The following is a 15,004-nucleotide window of genomic DNA, read 5'->3' on the forward strand; positions in this document are numbered from 1 at the left end:
CACAGCCACACACGCACGAATACACGGACAGACACACAGCCACACACAGTCACACACGGATACACACAGACGAACACACGGACAGACACACGGACAGACACACAGCCACACACGGACAGACACACGGATGGACACACGGACAGACACACAGCCACACACGGTCACACACGGATACGCACAGACGAACACACGGACAGACACACGGACAGACACACGGACAGACACACAGCCACACACAGACGAACAGACGAACACACGGACAGACACATGGACAGACACACAGCCACACACGGTCACACACGGATACACACAGACGAACACACGGACAGACACACAGACGAACACACGGACAGACACACAGACGAACACACGGACAGACACACGGACAGACACACAGCCACACACAGACGAACACACGGACAGACACACGGACAGACACACGGACGGACACAGACGAACACACAGACACACGGACAGACACACGGATGGACACTCAGACACATGGATGCTGTACTCTCACATCTTTTGCTTTCTCCAGGAACCAGGCTTTTGCCGACTCAGCGTTGGTGATGGTCTCCTGCGTGGTGAACGTCTAAACACGTCCACATCAACATCAACATCGTCAACATCATCAACATCGTCAACAACAACATCGTCAACATCGTCAATATCAACATCGTCAACAACAACATCATCGTCGTCAACATCGTCAACATCGTCAACATTATCGTCGTCAACATCAACATCGTAAACATCATCAACATCAACATCGTCAACAACAACATCAAATTTTGATTTAAAGCTTTCGTGACTGCAGTAATTCATATTCTTAGTTTTTTCGGTAAAGTCACGTTGAAGGGAAACAACAAAATAATAAAATATATATAACAATACAATTTTGTATTGTTTTATATATATTTTATTATTTTGTTGTTTCCCTTCAACGTGACTTTACCGAAAAAACTAAGAATAACAACAACATCGTCAACAACATCGTCAACATCGTCAACATCGTCAACATCAACATCGTCAACATCATCGTCGTCAACATCAAAATCGTCAACATCATCAACATTATCGTCAACATCAACATCGTCAACATCAACATCGTCGTCGTCAACATCAACATCGTCGTCGTCAACATCATCAACATTATCGTCAACATCAACATCGTCGTCGTCAACATCATCAACATTATCGTCAACATCAACATCGTCAACATCAACATCGCAACATCAACATCGTCAACATCAACATCGTCACCATCAACATCAACATTATCAACATCAACATCGTCAACATCATCAACATCAACATCGTCACCATCAACATCGTCAACATCATCAACATTATCGTCAACATCAACATCGCCACCATCAACATCGTCAACATCATCAACATCAACATCGTCAACATCAACATCGTCCACATCATCAACATCAACATCGTCACCATCAACATCGTCAACATCATCAACATTATCGTCGTCAACATCAACATCGTCAACATCAACGTCGTCAACATCAACATCGTCAACATCAACATCGTCAACATCAACATCGTCAACATCAACATCGTCAACATCAACATCGTCAACATCAACATCGTCAACATCAACATCATCAACATCATCGTCAACAGGATAATTTAGCATCCTGTTTGATTTGTACTAGGTGCCTCTGTGGATGTGTAAGCTTTGACTTTAACACAGCTATTTCTGTGACCAGTCACAAGCTAATCACTCAGCTATTTCAATGCTACATTCTCCTGTTTGATTTGTAAACCCCTTTGTCAAGGTGCCTCACTTCTCTAAACCAGCTTAAAAAGATGCTACGAATCTTAACAACGTTCATTGAAGCTCTGTCGTCCCGACAGGTCTGTTCCTTTCACCTGAAGAAGGCCACTTGTGTTGTGGCCGAAACGTCGTGAGAATTTTATTGTGTTATTTTATTTTATTAATTTATTATTGTATTCTCATTCTACGGGACTTTACCGAAAGAACCAAAGAAGATGAATCCTTGCAGTCACGAAAGCTTTAAATCGAAACATCAACATCGTTAACATGAACATCGTCAACATCAGCATCATCGCAACATCGTCAACACCGTCGTCATCGCCAACATCATCGTCGACATCATCGTCAACGTCATCATAAACATCACCGCCACTGCAGACACCACCACACTCACCTGCGTGTGTCACACCAACCCACACCCCCCCACGTCTCGAACATTCACAATGGCCGGGACGCCGGGTAGTTTAGAAGCCTTGATGAAGATGAAGAGGGCGGTGTGAGTGGCTCACAATAGCCGGGTACCTTGGAGGTGATGATGAACAGGGTGGTGATGAAGAGGGCGGTGTGAGTGGCTCACGATGGCCGGGTACCTTGGAGGCGATGATGAAGAGGGTGGTGATGAAGAGGGCGGTGTGAGTGGCTCACGATGGCCGGGTACCTTGGAGGTGATGATGAAGAGGGTGATGAAGAGGGCGATGATGAAGAGGGTGGCGATGAAGAGGGTGATGTGAGTGGCTCACGATGGATTGCCTTGTACCTTGGAGGCGATGATGAAGAGGGTGGTGATGAAGAGGGCGGTGTGAGTGGATCACGATGGATGGCCGTGTACCTTGGAGGCGATGATGAACAGGGTGGTGATGAAGAGGGCGGTGTGAGTGGCTCACGATGGCCAGGTACCTTGGAGGCGATGATGAACAGGGTGGTGTCGGGGTGCAGGCCGGCCAGCGTCTTGGCGAGGTGCGTGCCGTCGATGTTGGAGATGAACGAGACGCTGGGACCCCCCACGGAGTAGGGCTTCAGGGCCTCCGTCACCATCAGGGGGCCCTGCGCACGTGGCCAAAGAGATAAAGGTAAAGGCGCCACCCCCTCTCCGCCCGTGTAGCCCACGCGGGCCACTGGGGCAAGTGCTGCCGGCGCAGCGTGCTTACGAAGCGGAGTGGTGTGGCTGGATGATGATGATGATGCGTGGGTTGTAGATGATTGTGATGTTGATGATGATGAACGTGTGATGTCGATGATGGTAGCGTGATGATGTTGATGAGTTTGCGATGTAAATTACGATGGTGCTCATATGATGATGATAATGAGTGTGATGATGTTGATGCTGATAAGTGTGATGATGATGCTGCTGCTGCTGATGATGAGTGTGTAATGTTAATGATGGTGTTAATGACGGTGAGTCTATGATGATGATTATGAGTGTGATGATGATGCTGCTCCTGCTGATGATGATGAGCGTGATGATATTAATGCTGATAAGTGTAATGATGATGCTGATGATGAGTGTGATGCTGCTGCTGCTGCTGCTGATGATTATAATGAGTGTGATCATGTTGATGCTGATAGGTGTCAAGATGATGCTGCTGCTGCTGCTGCTGATGATGATGATGCGTGTGTGGAGGGGTGAATCTCACCAGGTCCGATCCTCCGATGCCAATGTTCACCACGTGAGTCATGGGCTTCCCTGTGTAGCCCAGCCACTCGCCAGAGCGCACGCGCTGCACAAAGACAAAGGTTCCCCATATAGCCTCGACCGACTGCTGCGGGCAAGTGCTGTTAGCGAGTAGCTATGCACTGTATGTCAAACTTCTTTCGCATCGTATGTAGCCAACAACAACCTAAACACAGAAATGAGTTCGTCAAATGTAGATGACGACTTAAGAGTGCACAGCTTCTGTGGCTTCCTGATATCGGAAGGAAGAGCGCGTTCCAGACGGCCGCGGAAGCGCATCCCAAAGCGCCGCGCAACGACGCAGTGACCCCGTCGCGTCATGCGGTGACCCCATCGCGTCACGCGGTGACCCCGTCGCGTCACACGGTGACCCCGTCGCGTCACGCGGTGACCCCGTCGCGTCACGCGGTGACCCCGTCGCGTCACGCGGTGACCCCGTCGCGTCACGCGGTGACCCCGTCGCGTCATGCGGTGACCCCGTCGCGTCATGCGGTGACCCCGTCGCGTCTTGCGGTGACCCCGTCGCGTCATGCGGTGACCCCGTCGCATCATGCGGTGACCCCGTCGCGTCTTGCGGTGACCCCGTCGCGTCTTGCGGGACCCCGTCGCGACGACGTGCCGCGGGGTTGTGTGTGTGTACCTGTGTACGTGTGTGTACGTACGCGTGTGTGTACGTACGCGTGTGTGTACGTACGCGTGTGTGTGTGTACACGTGTGTGTGTACGTGTGTGTGTGTGTGTACGTGTGTGCGTACCTGTGTATGTGTGTGTACGTGTGTGTACCTGTGTACGTGTGTGTACCTGTGTACGTGTGTGTACCTGTGTACGTGTGTGTACGTACGTGTGTGTGTGTATGCGTGTGTGTGTGTATGTGTTTGTGTGTACATGTGTGTGCGTGTGTGTACGCGTGTGTGTGTACGTGTGTGTGTACACGTGTGTGTGTGTACGCGTGTGCGTGTGTACACGTGTGTGTGTACGCGTGTGTGTGTGTGTGTGTACGCGTGTGTGTGTGTGTACACCTGTGTGTGTACGTGTGCGTGTGTACGCGTGTGCGTCGTGTGCCACGCCGGCCTTCACAGGCGCTGCTCCTCGCTAAACAGCACTTGCCCCAACAGTCCGTCAAGGCTACACGGGGGATCTTTCTCTTCCGTGTGTGTACCCACGTGGCAGAAGGCCTTCATCTTCTCGAGCACGGCCGTCACTCCGGGCATCACGTCCTTCCCCTCCAGCATCACCGGCTGCCCCGAGCGGTTCCTCAGCGCCACGTGCAGCACCGCACGGTGCTGCTCAGCGCACACACCAAAGACAAAAGTGCCGCCCACCGTGTAGCCTTCACCGAGACTGCTGGGGCGAGCCGAAGGCCGCCGGGCACTGCGGCGCACGACGAATTCGGCGCGGCCAGCGCCGACCACGCCCCGGCCGCCTTTGTCTCCCCCGGCGGTTAATGTTTACCGCGCACCGTGCCCGCCGCTCAGCGGGGGTTTCTCCTGCGGTAGGCTTTGCTGGGGCTCCATCCGCTCACTTCAACCGCATTCTGAACGACTTTGCTCGGCGGCCCAGCCGGTGAAGGCGTTGGCAGTGGTCGAAGTGGGGATGACGCCGCTGGCGTGACGGACCGGTCTCTCCGAGTCAGCGTCGGAGCGCCTGCATGGCACCGTTGGGAATTCTGCTCCGACACGTTGGATCATCCCCAGTGCCGGATGGAGCGAGGCGCGGGGCCTGCAGTGTGACGATGTTAATAAAGGGGGCCCTAAATTATATATATTTTTTAAACACACGTAAATATTAAAACACGCGCATCTTTTAACTTGCGCAGTAAAGTTATTGTATTTGTTTTCAGTTGCTATACAGCCGGATAATACGGCAAATCGATAACCTTAAACACTCATTCGTTCGTAAAAGTCGAAGGCGGTGTAGTACTATAGTAATAGAGCAAGTGCAGAATCACTGAACCGGAGTTGATAGCTTGAAAGCATTTATGTAGCTACTACATATGTAGCTACTACTGCATATGTAGCTACTACATATGTAGCTACTACATATGTAGCTACTACTGCATATGTAGCTACTACTGCATATGTAGCTACTACACATGTAGCTACTACACATGCAGCTACTACACATGCAGCTACTACACATGCAGCTGCTACACATGCAGCTACTACTACACATGTAGCTACTACACATGCAGCTGCTACACATGCAGCTACTACATATGTAGCTACTACACATGTAGCAACTACATATGTAGCTACTACACATGCAGCTACTACACATGTAGCTACTACATATGTAGCGACTACATATGTAGCTACTACACATGCAGCTACTACTACATATGTAGCTGCTACACATGCAGCTACTACACATGTAGCTACTACACATGTAGCTACTACACATGTAGCTACTACACATGCAGCTACTACACATGCAGCTACTACACATGTAGCTACTACACATGCAGCTGCTACACATGTAGCTGCTACACATGTAGCTACTACACATGTAGCTACTACATATGCAGTTACTACACATGCAGCTACTACACATGCAGCTGCTACACATGTAGCTACTACACATGTAGCTACTACATATGCAGCTACTACACATGTAGCTACTACATATGCAGCTACTACATATCTAGCTACTACATATGTAGTTAGCTACTTTTGCTACGAGGATAATCCGGCACTCCCCTTCATTGGCTACCGGATCAAATTCCGAGTGGTGTTTAAGGTACCGCTATTGACCTGCAAGGCTTTAAAGGGGCTCACCGCCCCACATTACTTGCAGGAACTAATACATTTATATATTCCATCGAGTTCCTTAAGATCTGTTTAACACGTGGTAGGCTTTCGTAACCAATATCGTCCATAATAGAGGTTCTTTTGGGTTAAATCGCGTAAATATATAAATGTTGTGTCGTTAAACCCGCCACCACCCGACACAGCCAACTAGTGAGGGTTGTCACGTAAACAGAACGTGGCCAATTCGTCACGAGTACAGCACTAGTGTATAGTGTAGTGTATAGTGTAGTGTATAGTGTAGTGTATAGTGTAGTGTATAGTAGTGTATAGTGTAGTGTATAGTGTAGTAGTAGTGTATAGTGTAGTGTATAGTAGTGTATAGTGTAGTATACTAGTACAGCACACCGGTTGTGTGTTGGAGAGCCAAGCCACAACATTTACGGCCAATCTGGCTGTCGCCTGATGGAGCTGGTTGTAATTACCAGCGAAACGTCGTACTCAGATTGTAAATGTTGTGGCTTGGCTCTCCAACACACACCGGTGTGGTGCTGTACTAGTATACTACACTATACACTACTATACACTACTATACACTATACACTACTATACACTACACTACTATACACTACACTACTATACACTACACTATACACTACACACTAGTGCTGTACTAGTATACTACACTATACACTACACACTAGTGCTGTACTAGTATATCACACTATGCACTACTATACACTACACTACTGTACACTACACTATACAATACTATACACTACACTATACACTACACTATACACAATGCACTACTATACACTACACTATACACTACACACTAGTGCTGTACTAGTGACGAATTGTGCACGTTCTGTTTACGTGACAACCCTTACCTAGTTGGCTGTGTCGGGTGGTGGCGGGTTTAACGACACAACATTTACATATTTACGCGATCCCACCTGTATTATGGTCCTTAAGATCTTCTGATCTCCAACTGCTCAGCTACTCCCCGGATCTGCGGGTTGCGCTCTTTTGCCGATCCGTGCTTCTGTTCGCGTGGCAGCCACAAGCCGTGGAACGCCGTGCCACTTGACATCAGGGCAAATCAGAGTCGCTAGATAAATCTAAGTCCGCTTCGCAAAGCCATCTCTTTAAACTGAGCCTACACTCTCTCGTGTGGTCAGTTGGCTCTGTTGTTTTTTTAATTTCCCGCTGTCCCATGCATTTGCGCACTGGAATCCTCGGATGGAATGCCGCAATTTTACATTTTTATTATTCTTATTTATGGCCCAGACGACCTGGGGATGGATCAGGTCCGGTCTCAGATAATCGTCACCGGCGTGGTCGTTGAGCGGGGAATCAAACTCAGGCCGCCGGGTTCGTGGCGCAGCGCGGTAACCGCTGCACCACTAAGTGGCGGTGACGTCACCACAGCGCCTGCGCCAGGCTAGGTGCACTTTGAGGCTGTCACGTCAAGTGTCGAAGGCTCGCTGCTGGCAGGAGGTCACAAAACACAGCCCGGTGCCCATGGGTTGGCTGACTGAGATGACCGGTAGATGCACCACCAGATGTTGTACCCCTACTGTGCCAGGCTAGGTGCAGGAGGAGGTCTCGGGACAGACCCAGCAGGTGCCATGGCTTGGCCGACTGAGATGACCGATAGATGCACCACCAGCTGTTGTACCCCCTACTGTGCCAACTCGCTGCATTTTAGCCGCCCGGCGCTCCGCTCGTTGTTGTGAGCTGTCGCTCCTCCGCCCTCCGCTGTTGCTGGAGGGCGACTGCCTCCAAATCCCTGGCAACATGCTTCGTGAACCTCCTCCACTCATCACACGTACAACAAAAACTCAACGTTTTATTTTACCAGGTGAGGCCCCACTGAGCCACGTGGCTCTCTTCCAGAAGCGACCTGGCCACAAATGACAGCTCAACGAAGTGGCTCATCGCGTGGAAATAATATCGCAGACAAATACTGATTTTAAACGTGGAGGGAAAGACCCGGAGGACCCGGAGAAAAGTCCACGCGACCACGGGGAGAGAGAGAGACACGCAAACTCCAGATATACAGCAGCAGGCGTCATGGTGGGGATCGAACCCACGACCTCCTGTATACCAGGCGAGGTAGTCAACATCTCCTAGCCACTGTGATGATGATGAGAGAGAGACACGCAGACTCCAAATATACAGCAGCAGCAGGCGTCATGGTGGGGATCGAACCCACGACCTCCTGCACACCAGGTGAGGTAGTCAACATCTCATAGCCATCGTGGTGCCCAAAGCGGCACTCGTTTTCACGGCGACGCAAACACCAGTGTCAAGTGTTGCCAACACCGTCCCGGGAAGTTTGGCCCAGACGCCGCTCATCCCTCACCTCGGTGAAGTTGATTTTCTCGCCAGAGAACATCTGCTGACGGGCCTTCTCCACGCCACGTGCCTTCGCCTGCCATGGTAGGGGGGGGGGGGCACGGGAGGTGAGAGGGTAACAAGAGAGAGAATGAGTGAGTGACTGATTGAGTCAATGAATGGGTGAATGAATGAGTGAATAAATAGGTGAATGAATGGGTGAATTAATGAGTGAATGAATGGGTGAAACAATTGGTGAATGCATGGGTGAATGAATAGGTGAATGAATGGATGAAATAATTGGTGAATGAATGGGTGAATGAATGGGTGAAATAATTGGTGAATGAATGGGTGAATGGGTGAATGAATGGGTGAATTAATGAGTAAATGAATGGGTGAAAGAATTGGTGAATGAATGAGTGAATAGGTGAATGAATGGGTGAATTAATGAGTGAATGAATGGGTGAAAGAATTGGTGAATGAATGGGTGAATGAATGGGTGAATTAATGAGTGAATAAATGGGTGAAATAATTGGTGAATGAATAGGTGAATGAATGGCTGAAATAATTGGTGAACGAATGAGTGGATGAATAGGTGACTTAATGGATGAGTGAATAAATGAGTGAATGAATGGGTGAATGAATGGGTGAAAGAATTGGTGAATGTATGAGTGAATGAATGGGTGAATGAACGAGTGAATGAACGAGTGAACGAATGGGTGAATGGGCGAATGAATGGGCGAACGAGTGCGAGCAGCTGCCACGTGGGTAGCCACCGTCCCCGCTGGCTACGAGCTATCGACGGGTGGAGGAGGAGGAGCAGGAGGAGGAGGAGGAGCAGGAGGAGGAGGAGGAGCAGGAGGAGGAGGAGGAGGCTTTGCCACGCGTCGGGGCGAGTGCCGTTAGCGAGGGGCAGCGCCTACCTAGGGCGGCCGGCACGGCACGCGAAGGGCAGGGGGGGAGGGCAGGGGGAGGGGGGGGGCAGCAGCACTATGGCCCCCTGGGGTCTGAATTGCCACAGTTCCGTTCACGCGACAAGCATTGGCAATCGGCCGTGTCAGGCGGTGGCGGGTTTTGCGCCACGTGCATTCATGCGATCTAACCCAGAACTAGTAATAAAAAAAAGCCCCTGTACTTATTTATTGTAGGGTGGTGCGAGTTGCAATAGTGATCGAGCCTCGTCAAGAAACACTACGCCCCGCGCCACCTATGGAAGGCCGAGCACTGTGGCACACGAGGGGGTGGGTGGCCAGCATCACGCCCGGCCGTCTTCGTCTCTCCCCAGTAGCGATGTTTACAACACACCGCACCAGGCACTCATTTGAGGCCGAGTCGACCAGCACACGTAGTGTGTTGTGTTGGTGCGGTGACCAATTGACCCAAAGACTGGCTGAGTTGCCCGCAGGCTGATGGACTGGGTGCTGATGGATTGACTAATTGGCTGATAGACTGACCGATGGACCGGCTGATGGACTGGTTGATGCATTGGCTGATGGACTGACTGATGGACTGACTGAAGGACTGACTGATGGACTGACTGATGGACTGGCTGATGGATTAGCTAACGGACTTACTGATTAACTGGTGGATGGAATGGCTGATGGACTGGTTGATGGACTGACTGAAGGACTGCCTTATGGACTGACTGATGGACTGACTGATGGACTGGCTGATGGATTGACTGAAGGACTGCCTGATGGACTGACTGATGGACTGGCTGATGGATCGGCTGATGGACTGGCTGATGAACTGGCTAATGGACTGACTCATGGACTGGCTGATGGACTGGCTGATGGACTGGCTGATGGACTGACTGATAGACTGACTGATGGACTGACTGATGGACTGACTGATGGACTGGCTGATGGACTAACTTATGGACTGGGTGATGGACTGGCTGATGGACTGACTGATGGACTGGCTGATGGACTGACTGATGGACTGGCTAGTGGACCGGCTGATGGACCGGCAGTGCAGTGTCTCTCTGCAGGTGTTGGCGATGTCCTTACCATATCCACGAGCATCTTCATCACCTCTTCATTGATGAGGTTCTTAGAGTAGTCAAAGAGGAGCTCCCCATCCTCGGTCTTCAGCACCGTGCTACACAAAGACAAAGGTCGCCCGGGTAGTCTTGAGCAGACTGTTGGGGCAAGAGCCGTCCGCGAACAGCGCCTACGAATGGACTGACTGATGGACTGGCTGATGGACTGGCTGATGGGACTGGCAGATTGACTGGCTGATGGACTGACTGATGGACTGGCTGATGGACTGGCAGATGGACTGGCTGATGGACTGGCTGATGGACTGGCTGATGGGCTGGCTGATGGACTGGCAGATGGACTGGCTGATGGACTGGCAGATGGACTGGCTGATGGACTGGCTGATGGACTGGCTGATGGCCTGGCTGATGGCCTTGCACACACACACAGAGCCGTTCGCGAGCGGTGCCTACGAAGGCCGGAATGGCGCATGCTGTGAGGGGCCGCGCCCCGGCCGCCTTTGTCTTCCCAGTGGTGACGCTTTTAACACACCGTACCAGGGACTAATTTATGGCCGAGTCGACCTGGGGGAGGCCCAGAACCTACTTTAGATTTTCATCACTGATGTTGGCCGTGAGTGGGAATCTTACTCGGGTTCATAGCGCAGCGCGCTAACCGCTATACCACCGCTCCCCACACACTGACACCCACAGAGAGACACAGACACACACAGACACAGAGACACACACAGACACAGAGACACACACAGATATACACACAGGCACAGAGACACACAAGAGATACACACAGACACAGGGACACACACAGAGACACACAGAGACACACACAGAGACATACACAGACACACAGAGACACACAGAGACACACAGAGACACACAGAGACACACAGAGACGCAGACAGAGACACACACAGACACACAGAGACATACAGAGACACACAGACACACAGAGACACACACACAGAGACACACAGAGACGCACACAGAGACACACACAGACACACACACAGACATACAGAGACACTACAACAGCAATTGCCACTCATTGCCAGTGATGTTACCGCAGTGCCTGTGCCAGGCTAGGTGCACCTTGAAGCTATCACGTGAACTGTTGAAGGTTCTCTGCTTGCAGGAGATCACTGTACAGTACCAGGAGTTATAGATGTATTGGCGTGCCAGGCTAGGTGCACCTCGAGGCTATCACGTGAAGTGTCGAAGGCTCGCTGCTGGCAAGTGACGGGTTAACACATTCTCCTGCGGAGGGAGCTGGTAGGAACGTTGGGTTGCTCGCTCAATGGCCAGGGTCAACGGCGGCACCACGTGGTGTATTCCGCAAATATGCCCGACTGTGAGGGCGGGCACAAGCCGGCGTGAGTAGGTTAAACGTTGAGTTTTATAAGGGCACCACGGGGTGACCAGCCCCTCCCCACCCAGCCCCTCCCCACCCTCCCTCCACCCAGCCCCTCCCCACCCTCCCCTCCCCACCCACCCTCCACCCAGCCCCTCCCCACCCTCCCCTCCCCACCCTCCCCTCCCCACCCTCCCCTCCCCACCCTCCCCTCCCCACCCAGCCCCACCCCACCCTCCCCTCCCCACCCAGCCCCACCCCACCCATTTTTGGATGCACGACGGATGTACAGACACAATAATCCCCTCTGGGCTGCTGCTGGTGATGTAGTAACCAGGAGGTTCCTACCAGTAACAGCCCGAGATGACTCCCCTGTGTGTGTGTATACATACAGACATTGCACACACAGACAGACACACCCAGACAGACGCGCACACCCACACAGACACCCTTACATAGGCATTGAGCGCAGTTTCAAGTGTCTGGCCCTCTATATATACACACACACATATGATATTATCTTGTAAGGGTCACCAACCCCACACACACACACGGTCAGAAATAGCCGCGTTAATAATTAAATAACTCGCCCAAAGGTTGGGCACCCAAATTAGCTCGGCCCCTAAGTCAGCAGCCTCCCCAGCGGGTCTAGGGTTCTTGCAGACACCCCGCAGGCAGAAAAAACACAGCCTGCAACAGCCTGCTAACAGCCTGCTACAGCCTGCGACAGCCTGCAACAGCCTGCTAACAGCCTGCTACAGCCTGCAACAGCCTGCAAACAGCCTGCTACAGCCTGCAATAGCCTGCTAACAGCCTGCAACAGCCTGCAACAGCCTGCTACAGCCTGCAACAGCCTGCAATAGCCTGCTAACAGCCTGCTACAGCCTGCAATAGCCTGCTAACAGCCTGCAACAGCCTGCTAACAGCCTGTTACAGCCTGCAACAGCCTGCTACAGCATGCAACAGCCTACAACAGCCTGCTACAGCCTGCAACAGCCTGCAAGCGGGGCAAGCGCCGTTCATAAAGTGCCGAGCGGCACCGGCGATGGTCGGCGGTGCGGCACGCGACGGGGTGGGTGGCCAGCACCACGCCCGGCCGCCTTTGTCTCCCCAGTGGCGATGTTTACACTCGGGGCCAGGTTACTCGTTTTGAGGCTGAGACGACCTAAGGGAGACCCAGGGAACGGTTCGGATAATCGTCGCTCACAGACATTGCACACACACACAGACATTGCACACACACAGACACTGCACACACACACACATTGCACACACACACACACATTGCACACACACACACATTGCACACACACAGACATTGCACGCACACACACACAGTCATTGCACACACACACACAGACATTGCACACACACACACATTGCACACACATACATTGCACACACACACAGACATTGCACACACACACAGAGACATTACACACACACACACATTGCACACACAGAGACACTGCACACACACACACAGACATTGCACACACACACTGCACACACAGACATTGCACACACACACACAGACATCGCACACACACACTGCACACACACACATTGCACACACACACACAGACATTGCACACACACACACAGACATCGCACACACACACACATTGCACACACACACACAGACATTGCACACAGACATTGCACACACACACACACACAGACATTACACACACACACATTGCACACACACACACACAGACATTACACACACACACAGACATTGCACACACACACAGACATTGCACACAGACATTGCACACACACACAGACATTGCACACACACAGACACACAGACATTGCACACACACAGACATTGCACACACACAGACATTGCACACACACACACACATTACACACACACACATTGCACACACACAAACACACAGACACACAGACATTGCACACGCACAGACATTGCACACACACAGACATTGCACACACACACAGACATTGCACACAAACACGACATTGCACACACACACAGACATTACACACACACACATTGCACACACACACACACGACATTGCACACACACACACACATTGCACACACACAGACATTGCACACACACACACAGACATTGCACACACACACAGACACACAGATATTGCACACACACACACATATTGCACACACACACACAGACATTACACACACACACACATTGCACACACACACAGACATTACACACACACACACACATTGCACACACACACAGACATTACACACACACACACATTGCACACACACACAGACATTACACACACACACACATTGCACACACACACAGACATTGCACACAGACATTGCACACACACACACAGACATTGCACACACACACACAGACATTGCACACACACACACACAGACATTGCACACAGACATTGCACACACACAGACATTGCACACACACACACACAGACATTGCACACACACATTGCACACACACACAGACATTGCACACACACACAGAAATTGCACACACACACACAGACATTGCACACACACACACATTGCACACACACACAGACATTGCACACACACACAGACATGGCACACACACACACAAATCAACACACCGCACAAAGACATTACATGCAACCCGATAGACACATACCACACACTGCACACAGACACCACGCCCCAATTCTCTTCGATTTCCACTCCACCTTTCCCTCTCTCTCGCGCGAGTTTCAGCCGGCGGTCGCCGAGAAGCTCGGCCACTTCACCTTACACAGCCTCCCCCACCCCACCCCGCCTGGCTCGACCCCAAGTGCTCATCTCCTCACCTCGTTGCCACCCTTCCTCCTCATCCTCCTCCTCCTGCTGCTGCTGCTGCTCACCTGAACTTGTCGAAGCGCTTGGGGTCGTCGTGAAAGAGCGAGCGCATGTGCAGGGCGGAGGCGTTTGCCGCGTGCCACTCGCACAGCTTCTTGAACGTCGGCTCGGCGCTCAGGGCTGGAAGGACCATGGCGCTGGTGGTGGTGCTGCTGCTGCTGGTGCTGCTGTTCGTGGTGGTCGTGGTGGTTGGTAGTCGTGGGCTCCTCGAGACGTCTCCCTTGCCCCTGGGGGGGGGGGGGGG

At 51.6% G+C, this 15,004-nt stretch overlaps 1 protein-coding gene across 2 annotated transcripts in view; it reads right to left on the bottom strand.

The window, feature by feature from the left end:
- Positions 1 to 15,004, bottom strand: part of LOC116957842 (glucose-6-phosphate isomerase-like) — a 33,403-nt gene that overhangs the window by 17,831 nt on the left and 568 nt on the right. For both annotated transcript variants that reach the window (XM_076053927.1, XM_076053926.1), the window contains exons 2-8: positions 14,766 to 14,987; positions 10,563 to 10,653; positions 8,582 to 8,650; positions 4,630 to 4,749; positions 3,430 to 3,513; positions 2,693 to 2,839; positions 521 to 592 (exon numbers count right to left, since the gene is read on the bottom strand). In XM_076053927.1, the coding sequence (XP_075910042.1) occupies positions 521 to 592; positions 2,693 to 2,839; positions 3,430 to 3,513; positions 4,630 to 4,749; positions 8,582 to 8,650; positions 10,563 to 10,653; positions 14,766 to 14,893 (711 nt within the window). In that variant the 5' untranslated portion in view covers positions 14,894 to 14,987. The remainder of the gene's footprint in view (positions 1 to 520; positions 593 to 2,692; positions 2,840 to 3,429; positions 3,514 to 4,629; positions 4,750 to 8,581; positions 8,651 to 10,562; positions 10,654 to 14,765; positions 14,988 to 15,004) is intronic.

Source organism: Petromyzon marinus, chromosome 63 (genome assembly GCF_048934315.1).
Source record: "Petromyzon marinus isolate PM22_M1 ecotype Great Lakes invasive population chromosome 63, UKy_Petmar_22M1.pri1.0, whole genome shotgun sequence".
NCBI lineage: Eukaryota > Metazoa > Chordata > Hyperoartia > Petromyzontiformes > Petromyzontidae > Petromyzon > Petromyzon marinus.